At 50.4% G+C, this 17,896-nt stretch overlaps 1 protein-coding gene across 4 annotated transcripts in view; it reads right to left on the bottom strand.

The window, feature by feature from the left end:
- The window catches only part of Rapgef1 (Rap guanine nucleotide exchange factor 1), a 119,725-nt gene extending 103,515 nt beyond the window's left edge, over positions 1-16,210 (bottom strand). Inside the window, exon 1 of one of the 4 annotated variants that reach the window (XM_038336244.1) lies at positions 16,037-16,210. In XM_038336244.1, the coding sequence (XP_038192172.1) occupies positions 16,037-16,097 (61 nt within the window). In that variant the 5' untranslated portion in view covers positions 16,098-16,210. The remainder of the gene's footprint in view (positions 1-16,036) is intronic. The other 3 variants (XM_038336245.1, XM_038336239.1, XM_038336242.1) reach the window with 3 other exon arrangements.
- Positions 16,211-17,896: the final 1,686 nt, after the last annotated feature.

Raw genomic sequence — 17,896 nt, 5'->3', positions numbered from 1 at the left:
AGGAGCTGAAAATAGATATTTGGGGACAGGCTCTGTTTAGAGCAGTGGTTCTCAAACCTTTTCAATAAATGTTACAACCCTTTAACGCAGTTCCTCACAGTGCGGTGACCCCAACCATAAAGCTTTGTTGTTGCTACCTCAACTGTAATTTTACTGCTGTTGTGAATTGTACTGTAATTATACTTGGAGATAGAGGTTTGCCAAAGGGGTCACGACCCTTAGGTTGAGAACCACTGGTTTAGAGAGCCTGCCTGGATCATCCGGAGTGGGATCAGAGGTCTCATCCCAGGACATTCCAAACTGAAGAGTTCAAGAGAGTGAAGACCCTGCACCAAAGGGCTGGGAGGAAGCCGCCTGCCTTTCTGGGAGCATCTGGACCGGAAGAAGCCTGTCAGTATTTACTACCACATTGAGAGAGGGTTGCTGTGCTATGTGGCTTCCAACAGATTTAAACTTTGCGTTCAAACTAGATGTTTAGTTTTAAAATGTCTTGTTTATCATGATGACTCATACATCATCTTAATTAATTAGCTAATATCCCAAGGCACACTATACATTAAGTGGGAGATCCATTAGTTTTTTCACGGCAGCTAAACTGCTGGCCACCTTCTTGTCAGAGCTAATTAGACGGCTGCTGCGTTCTCCGTCTGGTCTACTGAGGAAAACAGGCCTCGCTCACCCTGCTCTCTCTCAGAGCCATCTTTAGGCTGCAGTGGCTTTGGGAGAATGTTTTAAGCTACTTTTCCACATTACCAGGGTTTGTTTCGGTGCCAGGCAGGGACTTCCACTTAGCTCTCCCATGTGCCAGCAGGACCAGTCAGTTGTCTGAGCCATCAGAGCTGCTGTTTGTCACCCATTCCTAATGTGTTTCCACATTGTGCTACTGGAGAGGGGTTCATTCCGTAGCCACTGCTCTCATGGAGAGGAATGGGAAGGGCACTAGCGATCTGATCTAAGCAGTGAGAAACTGCCCTTAGAACAGCAGAATGACAACAGACACACACTGGTATCCTCCCAGTAATGTCACCAGGAGCCAGAGCAGTACTGTTGATTTGCTGACAATCTCAAGCCCTGATGATTCAGCCAATCTGACTTCAATCTCCACAAGGTAGAAGGAGAGAATTGACCTTTCACATTGTTCTCTGACCTCCACATGCACAGATGTACACTTACACGTACACACGCACACACACACACTCAATGTACTACATATATAATATTAAAAACATTACAAATAATTTTTAAAGAGATGTAATTTGACGCAGATTCTATTCTTGTCTCCATCCACTCCAAGAATAGGAATTTTGCGTAACCTTAACCTGCTTAACCTTTCCCATAAGGAAGATGAGCTTTAGCTGTCTGTATATACTCACTGTTCTTAAACCCAGCTCTTCCAGATTTTGATGCTCACCTGGCTTGAGTAAATGGGATGTGGGAAGTAGCAGACGTTTCTGGGGAGAAAGGAACTAACTGGGAATGCACAGACTCATTGAGAACCCTCCGAAACTAAGCCTGTACTGGAGCCAGCATATTTCTGCACTGGGTCTCTCAAAGCAACCTGGCCCCTCTGCAATACAAGCTGTGTGCACATGTTTGTGCCATCTGCCCCAGGATGCTAAGAGGGGTGGGGTTCTGAGCAGTCAGCACTTCCATCTGTCAACGTCCACATGAGCAGGGACCCCTCTGTGACTTTCTTCATTGGGAGGTCATAATGGGGACATTTATAAGCAAAGATCCAGAACCAGCCCTTGAACCAATGCTGTGCCTCAGCAAGGCATGGTGGGCACTTGCCTGCTGTCTCAGCATCAAGTTGAAGCAGGAGGACTGTGAGTTCCAAGGCCAGCCAGGGCTCCAAAGCAAGACCCTGTTTCGAAAACAAACAAAAGGCTCAGGGGTAAGGGCGCGAACAGGGAGCCCAGATGGGGTAGGTGTCGAAGCTCCTCCTGTCACGATTCCTACAGAGCAAGCACTTGGGAAGTCAGCAGAAGGAGCCATCATGCTCCAGTGTGGCCCTGGATATATACTTTCTTGAAGTATCCACTCTATTAGTGCGTTTCCTTTATGAAACAGTCTTTCTTACATGTGCTGTTGTGTTCATGTCCACCCACCAGCTGGCCAGCCACGGGACGGTATTGACAGCATGGGCCAGAGACTCATGGGTGACCTCAGACTGAAGTTCTGCAGAGCTGCTAGCTGTCTAACAGGGCCCTCGGGGCTGGAATTTCTGAGGAAGACTTGGCCTTCCTTCTGTCTAGATTCCTCTCCCTCGGCCCCTCCCATAAGTCAGTCATATTTTCTTAGGAATGTGGCCAACAGCTTGAGATTCTGCCAGAGTTCAGTGCCTGCCACCTGCACCCTCAACTCCGAGTAACTGTCCAGTACAAAGTACTGAGAAGTCCGGGCTTCAGTAGCTGCTCCAGCACTATGGGCCAGACTACGACATCCCCAGGGTGAAGCCCAGCTGCACATTCAGACCCTCTGACAGCCTCAGAATATAGATACAACACAGGAATACAACTTGACCCAGAGCCTGGGCAGTTCCTGCAGCAGGGACTGGGATGGGACTGGGTTGGGGTCTACCAGAGCTGAAAAGCCCAAATGGTAGCAAGACCTCTACGCAGTAGTCTAGTATCTGCTCTGGCTTAAAGGCTTCCTGATCACATAGGTTCCTCAAGGGCCAGGCCCACTACAGGAGCCACTGTACCCAGAAGGTCCTTCACCCAGCGCCCCTCCCAGCCCAGATAGAGCCCATCAAGCAGCAGTCACATGCCCACTAACACTGACACTAAAGCTGCTGCTTTAGAACTGTTTTGATTGGAAGGATAAGCCTAAACAATGTGTTTAGGTAAATAAATGCATGCTCTGCAACTCATGCGTTTGGGGCAGAGCTCTGTGCTAGACTGCCCTGAAAACAGTGTGGTCAAATATGCTGGCATGTTCTTGTTCTTGCTTTCCTCCAGACACAGCTTCTCTACGCTGCCCAGGCTGTCCTGAAACTCAAGAAATCCCCCTGCCTTTGCCTTCTGAGTGCTGGGATCAAAGGTGTGCACCACTACCACCCTGCGGTAAATATGTTTAAAGTGATCACCTGAGCCATAATGCATCACCACCATCTCCACAAGATCTTCACCTTGCAAAACCAACTATTCATTAGCCAACTCTACCATCCTTCCCTTGTCCAGTGCCTGTACCATTCTGCTTCATCAATGTGATTTTTAACAAGTTAAGATCCCACAAAAGTGAAGCCACATGGTACCTGCTTTTGTGTCTGGCTTACTTCACTTGGTGCCCTCAGATTTATCCACAGTTCAGCACATTAGACTCCCTGTCTAGTTTGAAGGCTAAATACTATTCTATTCATGTATCTATTCACCCGTGAACGGCCATCGGGTCGTTGTCTACCTTTTGGCAGGAATGACAAATGCTGCTGTAAAGGGTGGGAGGCTCTCAACAACGCTGCTTTCAGCACTCTTCTGGGTATGTAGGAAGTGGGCTTGCTATACTGTGTGCTGATCTACTTCTGAGGAACTACAGGCTTCCACTTCATGTTCTGCCAACTCAAGGTTTCACTTTTCCCCATGATGATGTTCCCAGCATTTCTGAAAGGAACCATCCTTGTGTGAGGCTGTTCTCACAGTAGTTTTGAGTTATGTTTCCCTAACGATTAATAATTCTGTGCATATTCATGAGCTCACTAGCTGTTTTCATAGTTTCTTTGAGAAAATGTCTATTTGATCTTTTGTCCATTTTTAAAAATTAAGCTGTTGTGGCGGTCTGTGTTGTTACCAAAAGCCATGTAGAAGCCCATGATCCATGTTCTGGAAGACTGTAAAGAGCAAGGAAGCTAAGTTTGCAGTGATATTAATGACTACAGATACACAGCTGAGAAAGGACACAGAAGATTTCTGTGACAATCCCTACCCCACCCCCCAAAAAGTAACAGTCTAGACAGGAAACTATCTAAAAGAACTCTTAAAAATGGTGATAAGGATGCTGAAGTGTGGCTCTCCACAACTGAGGGCTTCCGGGGGCGGGGGGGGGGGGGGGTGCAGGTGGGGAAGGACTCAGGTACCTTTAAGGCACTGGCCACCAGGAATGTGACCATGCACCAGTGAGTAAACGGTCAATGCATTGTTTCTTCTTCTTCTTCTTCTTCTTCTTCTTCTTCTTCTTCTTCTTCTTCTTCTTCTTCTTCTTCTTCTTCTTCTTCTTCTTCTCCCTCCTCCTCTTCCTCTTCCCCTTCCTCCTCCCCCTCCTCCTTCTTCACGGGGGTGGATTGTCACAAGGGTTGGGGGAGGACCTGGGAGGACTGGGAGTGTGATAGGGTGCATGATATGAAATTCCCAAATAATAAAAATATTACATTGGAAAAAATGTCCAAATAAAACAGCATAAGATTAAAAAAAAGTTTTATTGGTCTTTGTTTATTACCTGTTCCTCAGAAACACCTAAGTGGCTAACCAAGGCCGAATTCTCAAACAGATAAACAAACCAATAGAATGGAATACTACTCAGCACTAAAAAGGAACAAGCTGGAGAAAAACATAAGCACCTGAAGAGTGCAGAGGACAGAAACTACCAATGTCCACATTTCCACAGGGATGGATGGAAGAGAGCTCAGTGGTCACTGAGGTTGGGAGAGTTTGATCCAGAGACTTTGCAAAGAGGTTCTCCTAGGGTAGTGGCATGGCTGGACCTCCTGTGTGTGGCAGGCTTAAACAGATCTGCCTGTGCTAAGCGCAGAGGTTTGTGGTGTGAGTTTTAGAGCGTTCTCACTCGGAAAAGGAAGCTCTCTTTGCTTGCAAAGACCTGGCTATGAGGAAGCATCATTCCTGGGACCTAGCAACCCTCAGGGGTACATGGGGACTGCCACTTGAACCCAGTCTGGCTGAACTGGGGGACATGAAGTTTTAAAGAGCCAAAGTGTTCACAAATGCTCCATCACATAAGAGGAGGGATTCATGGCAGGAGAGAGAACATGTGAGTATCAGTTTCCTCTGTTGACTGACCATGCACACATGCTCCAGCAGATCCACAGCCCCCGTTCAGAGGGGACTTGGAGGATGCAGAGATGCTGCAGCACCAGGTCAATTTGTTTCCAGTCTGGTGGTGACTTCCGCAGCAGAAGGCTTTCTCAACCTATGAAGCTGGGGCCTGAGAACTTTGGCCACTGCAGCCCAGAGTGGGAGTACAGTGCAGGTTCCTATGCTTCAAACACAAAACCAGCTCCTGCAAGCTCTTGTGTTCAGGGCGACCATGCAGAAGAGCATGTTTTTGATCCAGTCCAGGTCTTGGCCCTGTGATGAGCTCAGAGAACCAGTATGTGTCAGTGCTCTGGACAAGCCCAGGCAGAGGCACAAATGCTAATGAAGCGGGAGGTCCTGGAGCTCCAGGACCGCCGACTGGAGTGAAGGAAAGCCTGAACAGCTTTCTCCCCAGCCAACACAGTGCTTCCTGCCAGCATGGGGCCTGGGGTCTACACACCCACTTGCAAATGGCGGGGAGGCCCCAGAGGTGCTGAGCAGGACACCAGATTCCTGAGTTCCTGGCTGTGAAAGGTGACCTTGGGAGGAGAACACAGGGCAGGGATCACCCAGGCAGGGCACTCTAGGTCATTTGTAAATTACCTATCACAAAGACCTCAATGACAGCGCTGTTAGCAATCACAGAACAAAAACAACCAGCTGAGAGAGCTGAGGGTCAGCCCCCGGTGGGGAAACTGACCCAGCCACAGCCTTCAAGTTACTTCCTGCTAGACCAGGATAGCAGTCAGGACTGTCCTCATCCACCTACAGCGTGGGTGTGTGACTTAGGTGAGACTCAGCTTTTCATACCATAGGTATCTTTCCCAAAGCCCCCTGCCTAACTCTAACCAGGTGAGGTTCAGTGGTAGAGCTTACACGAGGTCCAGCCACCCCACCCTACCCCGGATCCGAGGCTCCAAAGCTCCTCAATAATCAGAGACCACCTCTGAGTACTGAAGTATAAAATTTTATTTACTCAATCAATAGTTTTAAAGAAATTCTATTTTAGGGCAGAAGGGCCCTTAAGTAAGAACAAGGCTAATGTCTACTCAATACTTCTCAAGTGTTAGAACACTTCACGGACTCGGACTCTTCCCTTCAGCAGACCCACCGAAATGAGAAAGCTGGCGAAGAAACCCTGGCTCTGGGCCCCAAGGCCCATACTCAACCATTCCTTTGTACCTGCTTGGCCAGTCATTTTACAGATGAAGACAGTTAACAGCTCACAGGGCTCTACCCCAGTGCACTGGTGTAGTCTTGGGGCCACAAGAAGAATCTTCTTGTAGCCCCTGCTCAGGATCTCTCTGCCTCTACCATAGAGGAATGTATGAAAGGCTCAGCTTCCTGCAGTCAACACAGGCACCGGCTGGTCGACCCCCGAACTTCCGCAGGGCTGGCTGCTAGGCAGTCAGTGACACCCACCAGGGCTGACACCCACTTACTGTACCACACCACTCCCAAGCTGCTTTCTGGAAACCACTTCTGAATTGAGTAGCCAGAGACCCGCTTTGCAGGTCTGTAGGCCAATGTACAGCCAGTGTCAATCCTGCAGAGATGCAGGAAAGCCCCAGGGAAGTCCCAAGTCACGTTGTTTCTAAGCAATGGTAATAGTGGTGCCTCTGAGACACCCCTGTGACTCAGCAGACCAGCACTGAACAGATACAAGGGGGGTCCAGATACAAGGGGGAGGGGGGGCTAAACCAGTTCCCTGCAGGTGTGCCTGCGCTGGCCCAGTCACTTCCCCTGATGCTGCCTTCCTTTCTACAGTTGTTAAATGGTCCCATCACCTGTCTCTTCTCCTAGTAAGAGGAGAAATCAATCAAGCACCTATCTGAAGGTCCAGCTCCTAGCACAGGGTCTGCACATAAGAGAAAGTGACCACCAGTCACCATCCCTCTCCCCTAGAACAATACTGTGCAGCTCCAACACCTTAGATGAGAGAGCCAACAAAACAGCGACAAAAGAAGCTTGCACCTGTGGAATACTTGGGAAGCTAGGGAGGACTGCACGCATGTGTTATGATGGCAGTCAGAGCCGAGCACGTCCACAGGGCTGAGGAGGTGGCTCAGTGGTAGGAACATTTGCTGCTCAAGCAGGAGGACCTGAGCTTGGACCTCCAGCACCCATGTCAAAGGCTAAGTCTGGCCACAGGCACAAGCCTATGACCGAGTGCTTGGGGTTGGAGGAATAGAGACAGAAGGATCCCTGGGGCTTGCTGGCTATCAGCCTTGCCGGAACACCATCAGCAAGCCTAACACTTAGGAAGCGAAGGCAGAAGGACCAGGTGCGTTCGAGGTTAGTCTCAGCTGTATAATAAATTTGAGACCAGTCTGGGGTCCATGGTCCCCATCTCAACAACAGAGAGAAACCGTTAGCAAGCAACTGTGTCCAACCCACCACTAGCACTACTGCACAGCCAGCAGTAGGAGGGCCTCTCCACAGGGCAGACTCTAGCACTCTGAAGCTTGAGGCAGGAGGACTGCTATGAGTTTGAGCTCTGCCCATGCTACAGCGGGTTCAAGGCCAGCCTAGGATAGGCAGCAAACCCGTCTCAAAAACAAAACAAGGAGGGAGAAAGGGAGGACAGGGGTGGAGTGCTGGGGTTAGGTGAGGGTAGGGTGAAGGTAATTTCTCCCTGGTTCTGGGCCTATCTATACAGGACAGCTTCTTCTCAAGTTCCCTATCGCACTTCATCCATAATCTGATAGCAGCCACCTCTCAAGCAGAGGAGCATCTGGAAACAGGTAAGTCTGTCTTCGTCACGTCACAGAGCTAAGAGACAGGTGTCCAGAACCCAGTGAGACCCAGGTAAGTACTGCGCATGCCTGTGGGCTTTTCCTTCTACTTCCACTATGTTGTATGAGTGTACATCTTACTCCAATAACTGATCTCCAATAACAGTCCGTAGCTTGGAGTGCTCTACAGAACAGTAAGTACCTTTCCTCTACTGTGAAGATGAAGTCACGTGTGTGGAATGCTTTTGGCAGAGCCTGGCATCAGCACGTGGTAAGTGCCTAATGACTGTTAGCTGCTACTATTATTTTTACTTACTAAAAGGAGGGGCTGGGAAGACACCAATTCCAAGGTCCCCACACAATCATCCATCTATCTGTTCACAACCAGCTACTTGAAGGAGGACAGGCACATGGAACTATCCATAACCAGCAAATAAATACCACCATTGTCTCCAGCCAGGAGTCTTGTTTGCTCCAGGTCAGTGCAGTGGTCTGGAGGCAGCAGTTCATGGGGCTTCAGCTGTCCCGCCTTCTCACTCCACACCCACCTCCCTGAACATGCAGCATCACCCTCCTGCTCTGCTTTATTTTAACCCCGATTGCATCTATTTATGTTTTAGGGGGGTATTATGGCACACACAGGATAACCTGTGGGAGCCAGGTCTCTCCTTCCATCATATGAGACCAGAAATTGAACTCATGATGTCAGACTTGAAGGCCAGTCCTTTAGCTGGTGAGCAATCTTGCTGTGTGCCCAAGAGCCACACCTGCCCGGTCATACCAATGACGAACAATTATAAAAGCTATAAAGTGGAGGCTGGAGAAATGGCTCAGTGATTAAAAGCACTTACTACTCTTACAGGGAGCCTAGCTTCAGTTCCCAGCACCCACATGGTGGCTTACAACCAGTTCCAGATCAGACATCCTCTTCTGTCTCCATAGGCTCATGTATGCACATGTGGTGCACATACATGTGTTCAGGTACACACACACACTATTTTTTAATCTATAACGTAAACTACGGAAGCAGGCACTAGTTCTTGGCCAGCAAGCCTCATTTCCATACTTTAATTTGTACTGGCTCCGGCAGGCAGGGCCAATGGGTGCAGTGGGCTAGCTAGCTAGCTACAGGGCAGGAATGTATTTAGTAGCAGCACGAAGGACTCTGGATCATGTACCAGGCAAGAAGGAAAGACGTAAAAAGAGGACTTGCCACCATAGACCCAGGATCCCTAGGCCACACAGGCCAGCCTTCCACTGCATCTCAGCTGACACAACACACCCAGGCCCCATGACAGAAACAAAAGAGGGGACAATCCATCCCCCCTAGCCCCTCGGGACAGCAGGTACCTCCAGCCACCCATGAGTAGAGCCAGGAAATGCTAAAGAATGTTCCAAGAGCCACTGAAAAGCTTAGCAAGCATCAAGTAGGACACCCACAAGGGGCTTGCTATGGTTACTACCCTGGCAGGGTTGGCAGCCCTACTGCTGGGTACATGCCAGCACGGTGACTGCTCTATGAAGGGTGAGCACTAGTCAAGAGGTCTTTGCTCCACTGCAAAGCAAGCAGTGACTAAAATGGGGACTTGGAGTGCATGTTGGCAAGTCAGTCTGTAGAGCTAAGTGGGGCTCTGCCTCACCCTGGTTAAGGACTGAGAATCTGCTCTTCCTTTCACAAAGCAGGACTTGAATTCTGGGTCTTATTTTTGATTTTTAAAAGACTTCTTTATTTTTCCCTATGTATACAGGCGCTTTGCATATGTTTGTACGTCTGCGCATCATGTGTATGCTGTGCCCGAGACCAGGAGGGGATCAGATCCTCTGGAACTGGAGTTCCAGATGTGAACCATCATGAGTGCTGAAAACTGAACCTGGGTCTACTGCAAAAGCAACCAGAGCTCTTCTGAGTCACCTCTCCAACCCTGAGCCTAGAGTCCTGTGGATGCAAGCATACATCCCAGTGCTGAGCTACACTCAGGCTCTTCTCCCTTGGCTGGTTCTCGATCAAGTCTCACTATGCTGCCCAGACTAGTCTCCTACGTTCAACAGACTCTCCTTCTCAATCTCTCAACGACCAGGGAGACAGACCTACCACCACATGAGGCTTGGGAATTTGTGGAGTGTTTTTGTCTTTCTTTGTTTTTAAGGTTCTCTGAAGCAGTGTGTCACTCTGCAGTCCAGGCTGGCCTAGGAACTCTCTATCTTCTTGCCTCCACCTCCCCCGCAGCTTGGAAATCTGGTTGTAGCATTAACTTTCAGAAATAAACACACTGACCGATGTACATGTTAACACAGAACCTTGGGGATCCACTGGACGCCCCTCGTCAGAGAAGTCTTACCAACTCACCAAGAAACAACCTGGATAGCAAGCAATCGAAAACCAGGGGAAGTGTATCTAAAGGTAGTCAGGGCTGGGATGTGGCTCAGCGGGACAGCACTTGCCTAGCATGTGGAAGGCTCTAGTTTGGTCCCCAGTAAGGATTAAAGACAACGAAAGCCAAAACCTAAACTCATTCTGTAATGACATTGACTAAGTTCACACATTCTTTTTCATCTTCCGCTCTGATCTGAGCTGGAGATGAACTGATGCCTTGTGCATGCTAGGCAAGTGCTTGTACCACCTAGCCACACCCCGGTTGTCATTCTTTGAATAAGTATGGCTGGGTACCTACTGTGTGCTAAGCTGTCTACTGGACAGGCACCCCCTCCCAGGAGCTGGGAAACTAGTTAACAGTAAACAGATCCTCAGACAGGAAACTGGGCTCTGGATTCTGAATGAGTTCAACAGCACCACTGCTGCATTCAAGTGTTTGTGTGCTGCCTTTCCCCAGAATTTACTACCTGCTAGGGAAGAGAAAGCATAGGCACACTAAGGGGGTCAGCTTGGTGGAGGAAGCTGTGAGGCCATCCAGGAAGTGGGTTTTCACACTGTTGGTGGAGGGACCTCAGAGGAGTTGAACACAAGGCAGCTTCCCCAATACTTGTTATTTATTGTTTTCTTTTGTTTTCTATTGCTGGGATCAAACCCAAAATCTTGTGCCGGCTAGACCAGACACTGCCCTCTGCCATTGAGCTACACCCCCAGTCACCTGCAATTGTTCCCTCAAGGATAAAGAGACCCGCTGTCTTAGACAGCAGTCAGGAAGACACTAATTTCAGAGTCCCAATCCTTCCAGCACTGATGGAGAAAGTGAGATCCCCGAGAAGGGAAAGAACCACCTGAGGACACATGATCTCAAACAAACAACCAAGCAAATGACAGGCCCAGCAGATGACAGATCTCTTCTAATTCACAGGCTGTGGGCTGTGTTTATTTACTCATAACACAGCCTTTGGGGTGTGGTGGGTGACCGTCAGAGGAACACCTGTCCCAGCAGCAAGGCAGGGGGTGGAGGTCACGTGGGTGTGGCAGGCACTGTGGCCAGGCCTCTCCTTTTTCCACTGTGTCATCTTACTATGGCAACAAGCAACACACTGGCTGGACTGAGGTAAGATCCAGCTTGCACTAAGAGTAAGCTGCAATCTGGGCTAATTTGGGAAATGATTTTTCTGCAAGCTCATATGTGAGTCATCTTTCCGAGCCTATCGTCTCCTGGCTACAAGGAATCCCATTCAAACCACCCCTGCCAACAGCTGCACAGGAGATCAGGGAACATTAGGGTTTGCTGTGGCTGGCTTAAAAACATGCTCTTATCTCTCTATAGGCTGCTAATGTTATTAGCAATAAAAAAAATCATAAGCAGTCGTAAGGCCAAGTTGGGTCTACATTAATTAACTTGGTAGTTTGGGGCATTTTCTCCCCGCTAAGATCAGAAGAGAAACGTAGACACATAAACTAAAATTGGGGCAGACAGACACTGCCATGTGTCCTGTCCCTCACAACTCCGGAGTCTGCAGTATCTTTGTAGACAGAAAGAGGTCAGTTCCCCATTTCACTTCCTTAGACTGTGATCTTGGGCAGTAACCAAAATCCCCCAGGCCTCTGCTACCCACAGGTGCAACACAGGGATAACGATCCTCACAATCTGATTTGCTATCACCACTGGCCTACCCCCTTAGCAATGCCATGTTCCAGAGGGCTCCCAGACTTCGTCCACATCACAGGTGGCTGCCAATGAGGCACACAAAGTGTTGAATTGGCAGGTCAATGAGGGAACACGGAGCGCCAACATTCACAGAGCTTCAACATTTGTGTCACTAACTGAAAGCGCTGTGACCACAAAGATTCCAACTTGGGGGAAAGGGAAGTGCATGCTGAGTGGTTAGATGGCCCGGTATCCAGTGACTGCCCACCTAAAGGCCTCAGGCCACAGAAAGTGTACAGACCTGACTCTCAGTATCTCTTTTGAGAAGGTACAAAGTAAGTTCCACTGTAAATCTCCTTCCACTTGTGACAAAACTACCCGCGAGCATTTGAAAAGCACAGTACATGTACGTTGAGACCCATGTTTATTCTGTCAATACACCGGTGTGTTGGAGGAGCTGTGGCAGTTCCACCATCCCGATAAACTTTACCACAGGTGGCAGCACTGGCCAGATAATTTAATAAATGAAGTTTGTCGGCAAACTATGGTTAGCAGGTCAAAGAGGGGAAAAGGGTCCGTTTCTATTCCAAGGACCCAGGGCGCAGGAACTAGGTGGTCATCAACTCTGAAGGAATGGGCCAGGGCAGAAGGGGACAGGCAGGAGTAGGGCTGCCTGAAGGCCTACTTACTCCTCTAGCACAGAGACCTAGCAGGCCATTTCCCGCCACTCAGCTTCTCCACCCAGTTGAAATCAGCAAGGTCCTTGAAATCTCTATTGTTGTAGCAAGAGTTTACAGCCACCACTATCACCAGTCCAATTTTGTAGACTCCCAGGCTGACACACTGGACACAGGCTAATGGCGTCCTCGTGGTGGGTACCAGTCCTCAGAGCTACATACAGCACCCAGCAGAGCAGGTGCTCCTCAGTGCTGGATGAAGGAATGGAGGAGCCAATCAATGAAGGAATGGGGCAAGAGTCAAAGTCCAGAACACAAGCAAACAGACATGAATCATCTCTGCGAGTCAGAAACAAAAATGTCAACAGTCCAAGTGGGCAAGGGGGCTCAGTGACATGGCAGGGGAAGGGGCAAGGACACCAGGGAGACACCTACCACCTATTTCCCACATATGGGTACCAGAGATTTTTGAGCGATTTCCTGGTTTTTAAAGCATTGACCAACAGCTCTTTTCCTTCCTTGGGAATGCACATGGACCAGTGGGCTAAAGCAGCTGACTACTGCCAGTCTGGCATTAAGTTCCAGACACTTGAGGGCATCAGCTCACTCGTGTCTTTGCAGGAGAGGACATGGGCAAGCAGAATCACCACACTTGCTTGTCCAACTAGAACCATATTAACATATGCCCCAAAGTGCCTCTGCCCAACCCCAAACCTCACCTTGCAAACTCAAAGCAGCGATACCCATCTCCCAGTAGTCCTAGAGAAGAACTGCCCAGCACCTGATCACAGCATACCCAGGAGGGGCAGGCCTTACCTAGCCTTCCTCTTGTTCCTCCTAACTGACAGCCCAGCAAGATCCCATCAACTCAGACTGTCCTGATCCGACCTGGGCACTTGGAGAAGAACACTAAGGCTGCCTTCCTACACCCCCATAAAGTGGTGTGTCCACTAATGATCAGCACAGGCAGGGGCTGCAAACAGGGAGGGCAAACTGACCAGAAAGACCAGAGGATAGGGGTGTAAGATTTCTGCTCACTCAAAACTCCTAAACTCCACCCCACCCCCCTACACAAACCCTGAGAAGCAAACAGCAGTACTGTTTTCAGAGATGAGACCACAAGCATATTTCAAAAACACTTCTCTTGCTTTGAAGCACAGACAACAGCAACAAATGTTTACTGGGTATGGGTTTCATAATTCCCGGAGAGCAGACCTGGCTCCAGTCGCACCATCCTCATGTTAACAGCAGGCCCACCCAGCAAAGCCCACCAGAAACCAAACAGGAAATCTGGAAGAACGTACACTGAGTTCACCTAGGATGGCCCACAGAAGCTCCAAGAGGGTGAACCCTCATTCTGGTATACCCCAATCTTTCTGGACCACAGCAAAAGAGCTTTGCAAGAGCATTCACCTTCTGTCATTCATTTGCGATCCTCAGCATCCAGATGAGCGCCAGCGTTGGCCAACCACAGCACTCTCTCAGCCCTAGCTGCTTCTCCCCAAATGCATCTTCCTCTCATCCTTCCTGCAGCCCTCTTCCTGTCACCTCCCCCTCCATTAAAAGCGCGTGAACCAAACGGTGGCGGCGCATGCTTCTAATCCCAGCATTAAGGAGGCAGAGGCAGCTGGGTCTCTGTGAATTCAAGGCCAGTCTGGTCTATAGAGCAAGTTCCAGGATGGTCAGGGCTACACAGAGAAACCCTGTCTGGAAAAACAAGAGAGAGCGAGCCGTCCAGGACCTCCACCACCGGGTCCTGTTCAGAACATTCATGGGTCTTGGCAGCCTAGGTACTAGTACTACCAGCTCCCAGACAAGCTCCTTAAAAGTGGACACTGCCACAGCCCCTAGCAGAAAGCAGTGCCCAAAGAAAGCCCCAGCATGATCTCTGTGGAAAGGGACTGGAGTGGAGAATTGGGAGAAGGCCATGTGAGTCTCAACTGTGACAGGAGCCTGTGAGTTGACAGCTCATTTCATCATGTTTAGGCGTCCAAATTTTCCATAACAAACATACACTATTCTGATAAAGAAAACTCAGTTAATGCTATTTATAATGTATTTTGGATGTATTTTATATACATAAATGTTTGCCTGTGCACTGCACATGAGCCTAGTGCCCACGGAGGTTAGAAGAGAGAGCACCAGGCCCCCTGCAAGCAGTCACATGGGTGCAGGAAACTGAACCTGGGTGCTCGAGAGCAACAAGTGCTCTTAACTGCTGAGCCATCTCCCCAGCCCGTTAATGCTATTTTTAAATAAATTATCCAAGTTTCCCAACAGTGCCATTCAGATGAGACACTCTAAGGAGTTCCTAAGCACTGCCGCACAGATGGACCAGAGATATTTCCAGAGCAGCACGTATGCAGGAAAGCGACTCATAGTCACTAGACAAGGCCTGAGGGCTAGAGGACAAGGGGAAAACACTCCCAAGACAGCACCTGAAAACAAAGTCCAGCCATGACAATGGTTTCTAGTCAGGGGCCAGGTGGCAACACCCTTGCTGGGCCGGCTACAAAACTTCGCTGAGCCCTCCCTGTAAGTCCTCAAAATAGACACCGTGTTCTCCCGAGCACTCTTCAAGTATTTTTAATAAACAACACGAGCAAGGGAACATACACAGAGCAAAGACACACAGCAGTTGTTCAATAAAGACGTTCTTCCTATGCGTAAACCAGGGCTGCAAAAAGTTACATTCACTGCTAGCTGGTCCACTGCTAATATGCATCCCAGCCAAATATCTCCAAGTCCACCTGTGAAATCGCAACTTCCAAAAGCCAGTGCTGCTGAACACCTTTTCAGCTTCTTACACGTCCTCCTTCTTGAAGGAGTTTCCAGGCTAACTGGGTATTCCCACTGTGACAACCCCCAACACGGGGCCTGGACCACTGCCTACTTCACCTACCAGCCAAGAATCTGCCCTCCCCTACAAGGAGTCCCTGCTTGACGGCTAATTAAGCTCTGGGCCCCATATGCACAACAGTAATTGACTCTCGGGAGTGTCTAACTCCCTTCAGAATATGCAAGCCGGGGAAACTAGGAGGCGACTCCCCAAGATTTCCAGGAACACACAAAGAGATGAGCTTTGCATCAAGATCGTATCTACCCTCTCCCCCAACCCCAGTAGCTCCCCACTTGCTCTGCTTGCTGAGCAAGGCAGGATATCGGAGGACAATTTGGCTGCGCCCTGAATCACCGCTCCAACACACCCCAGCTTGCTTTCCTTTGAAGCCACCGTAGTGGACACTTGTGGTTATTAAACTAGAGGTTCATTAGGAGTGACACATTTTATAACTGGGATGCCGATCACCTCTGGAGCGCCCTGCCCTTCTGCATGTGGTCTGGGCCCTGCCTCCTCCGGGTCCCGGGCTCCAGCCATTGTGGGAGGTTCCAGGGAACAGGACTACGGGGCCCTTCAGTCACCCCCCTAGGATCCCGCTAGCATCGCGGGCCCCCAGCGCCGGACGGGCCCGGTTCAAAGATGGCCCTCGCGGCGTCACTGCCAGGCTGGGGCCCGGGCCGGGGGATCCAGCGCACGAGGCCAGGAGGCGCGCCGCCCGCCCGCCCGTCCCCCTCACCTGCTTTCTCGATCTTGCCGGACATTTCCGGGCTGCGCCGGAGGCCGAGGCCGCTGCTCATCGGGCCCCGGCCGGGCCGCAGCGGGGCAACAGGCCGGCGCGTCCGACGCTCTCCTGGGCCGCTGCTCGCCGCGCCTCACACTCGGGCCGGCATGGCGGGCTCCGCGCGGCCGCGGCCCGTGCGCTCGCCGACCGCGCTCCAGCCCGCACAGGGCCAGCCGCTCCGCCACTCCACCTCCCGCGCAGCCGCCGCCGCTCCGGGGCCGCGAGCCGCCGGCCGCAGCGCCGCGCCGCCGCCCGCCCGCCGGCCTGGGCCCCGCGGCCACGGCGCCACCTGCCGGAAGCCCGCCGCGCCGCGCCGCCCGCGCCACAGCGCCCCCTGCTGGCCCGGAGCCGAGATAAGCCTGGCGAGAGACGCAGCACCCCCTGCCGGCCTGGAGTCGTCCCCACCACAGACCAGCATGGACCCCACCTTCTCACAGGGAGAGATCAAGCCTATTGACTGACACCCCAAACTCAGGACTTTCGAATCCCCCCCTCATGGGATATCCAGAACTTTCTGGCTATCCCAGACTTTTCCATCTCAAGTTGTGGACTGACTCCCCATGTCTATCACCCAAGTGCAGCATCTTCTGCTGACCCAAGGCTCCACACTGAGACTCAACAGCTTCCTCACTGAGGACACAAGGGGCCTGCACACAAAGGTCTGGGAGTGAGCCTGAAGCCCCTCCCACCTGCGCAGACTCCTCCAGGGAATGATACCCCCCTCTGCCACCCCTCCCCTCTTCAACCCATACACTTGATCCGAGGCCTCCAGTCACCCACAGTCCAAGCCAATGCTTGGGACACCCGGCCACACACACACTCAAATTGAGACTCAGGGGCCACTGAAAGGCAGACCCTTTTGGCCAGGTGTGGACCCTGATCCTCTAAGCCAAGGCAAGGCCCAAACCTGGAGGGACACTGCAAACCTGATTTGCTTTGCTCAAGCAACACTCCATGGGAACATAAAGCTTAGGAAGCAGTCTTTTCTAGTATGCTAATGAGTTCATTTACAGTTCTTCTTTGAGGATTCAAAGAGCCTTCTAGAGTTACACACTATGTCATACCTTCCCAAGACAAAGAGAATGGACTCTTCCCCCTCCAAAGGAGCCCACAGCTGAGTGGGACAGTCCAATCATATCTTTAAGTACTAGTGCCTAATGTGTTATAGCAACTCGAGAGCATGTTTGGATACAGGGAAATTTGCTCTGTTTTTAGCTAAGATGGGATTCCTATTAGCATCTCATACACACAAACACACACACACACACAGAGAAAGAGACAGACAGAGAGACAAAGAGACAGAGAGACAGAGAGAGAGACAGAGACAGAGAGAGAGAGACAGAGAGAGAGAGAGACAGAGACAGAGAGAGAGAGAGAGAGAGAGAGAGAGAGAGAGAGAGAGAGAGAGAGAGAGAGAGAGAGAGAGAGCGCTAAGCTAGGGACCATCTGAGATAGCTCAACAAGTAAAGGCACCTGGCTGGAAGCCTGGCCACCTGAGTCCAGTCAGGCCCACATGGCAGAAGGAGAACAATTTCTACAAATTGTCCTCTGACTTACAGCCACACGTATACACATTATGTAATTTAAAAACATTAAAAAGTAACTAGACCATCTTACCCTCTAGGTATGCCAGCTAGTGGTAGTGACAATTGTGAGGGGTGTGCAGGGATAAGGAGAAGGTAACAGATACCACCAGAGAGTTCTGTTTCCTTCTCCCCACCCTCTAATGGGTCACTGACTCTGTGGCTGGGAGTTGTCCACTGTCAGCAGCCAAATTTTCAGAGCATCAGTCCAAGCTCTCTAGGGGTCAAAGGC

Source organism: Arvicola amphibius, chromosome 7 (assembly GCF_903992535.2).
Source record: "Arvicola amphibius chromosome 7, mArvAmp1.2, whole genome shotgun sequence".
Lineage (NCBI taxonomy): Eukaryota > Metazoa > Chordata > Mammalia > Rodentia > Cricetidae > Arvicola > Arvicola amphibius.
Note: the sequence above shows the minus strand (reverse complement) of the source record. Positions and strands in the feature narration are given on the sequence as shown.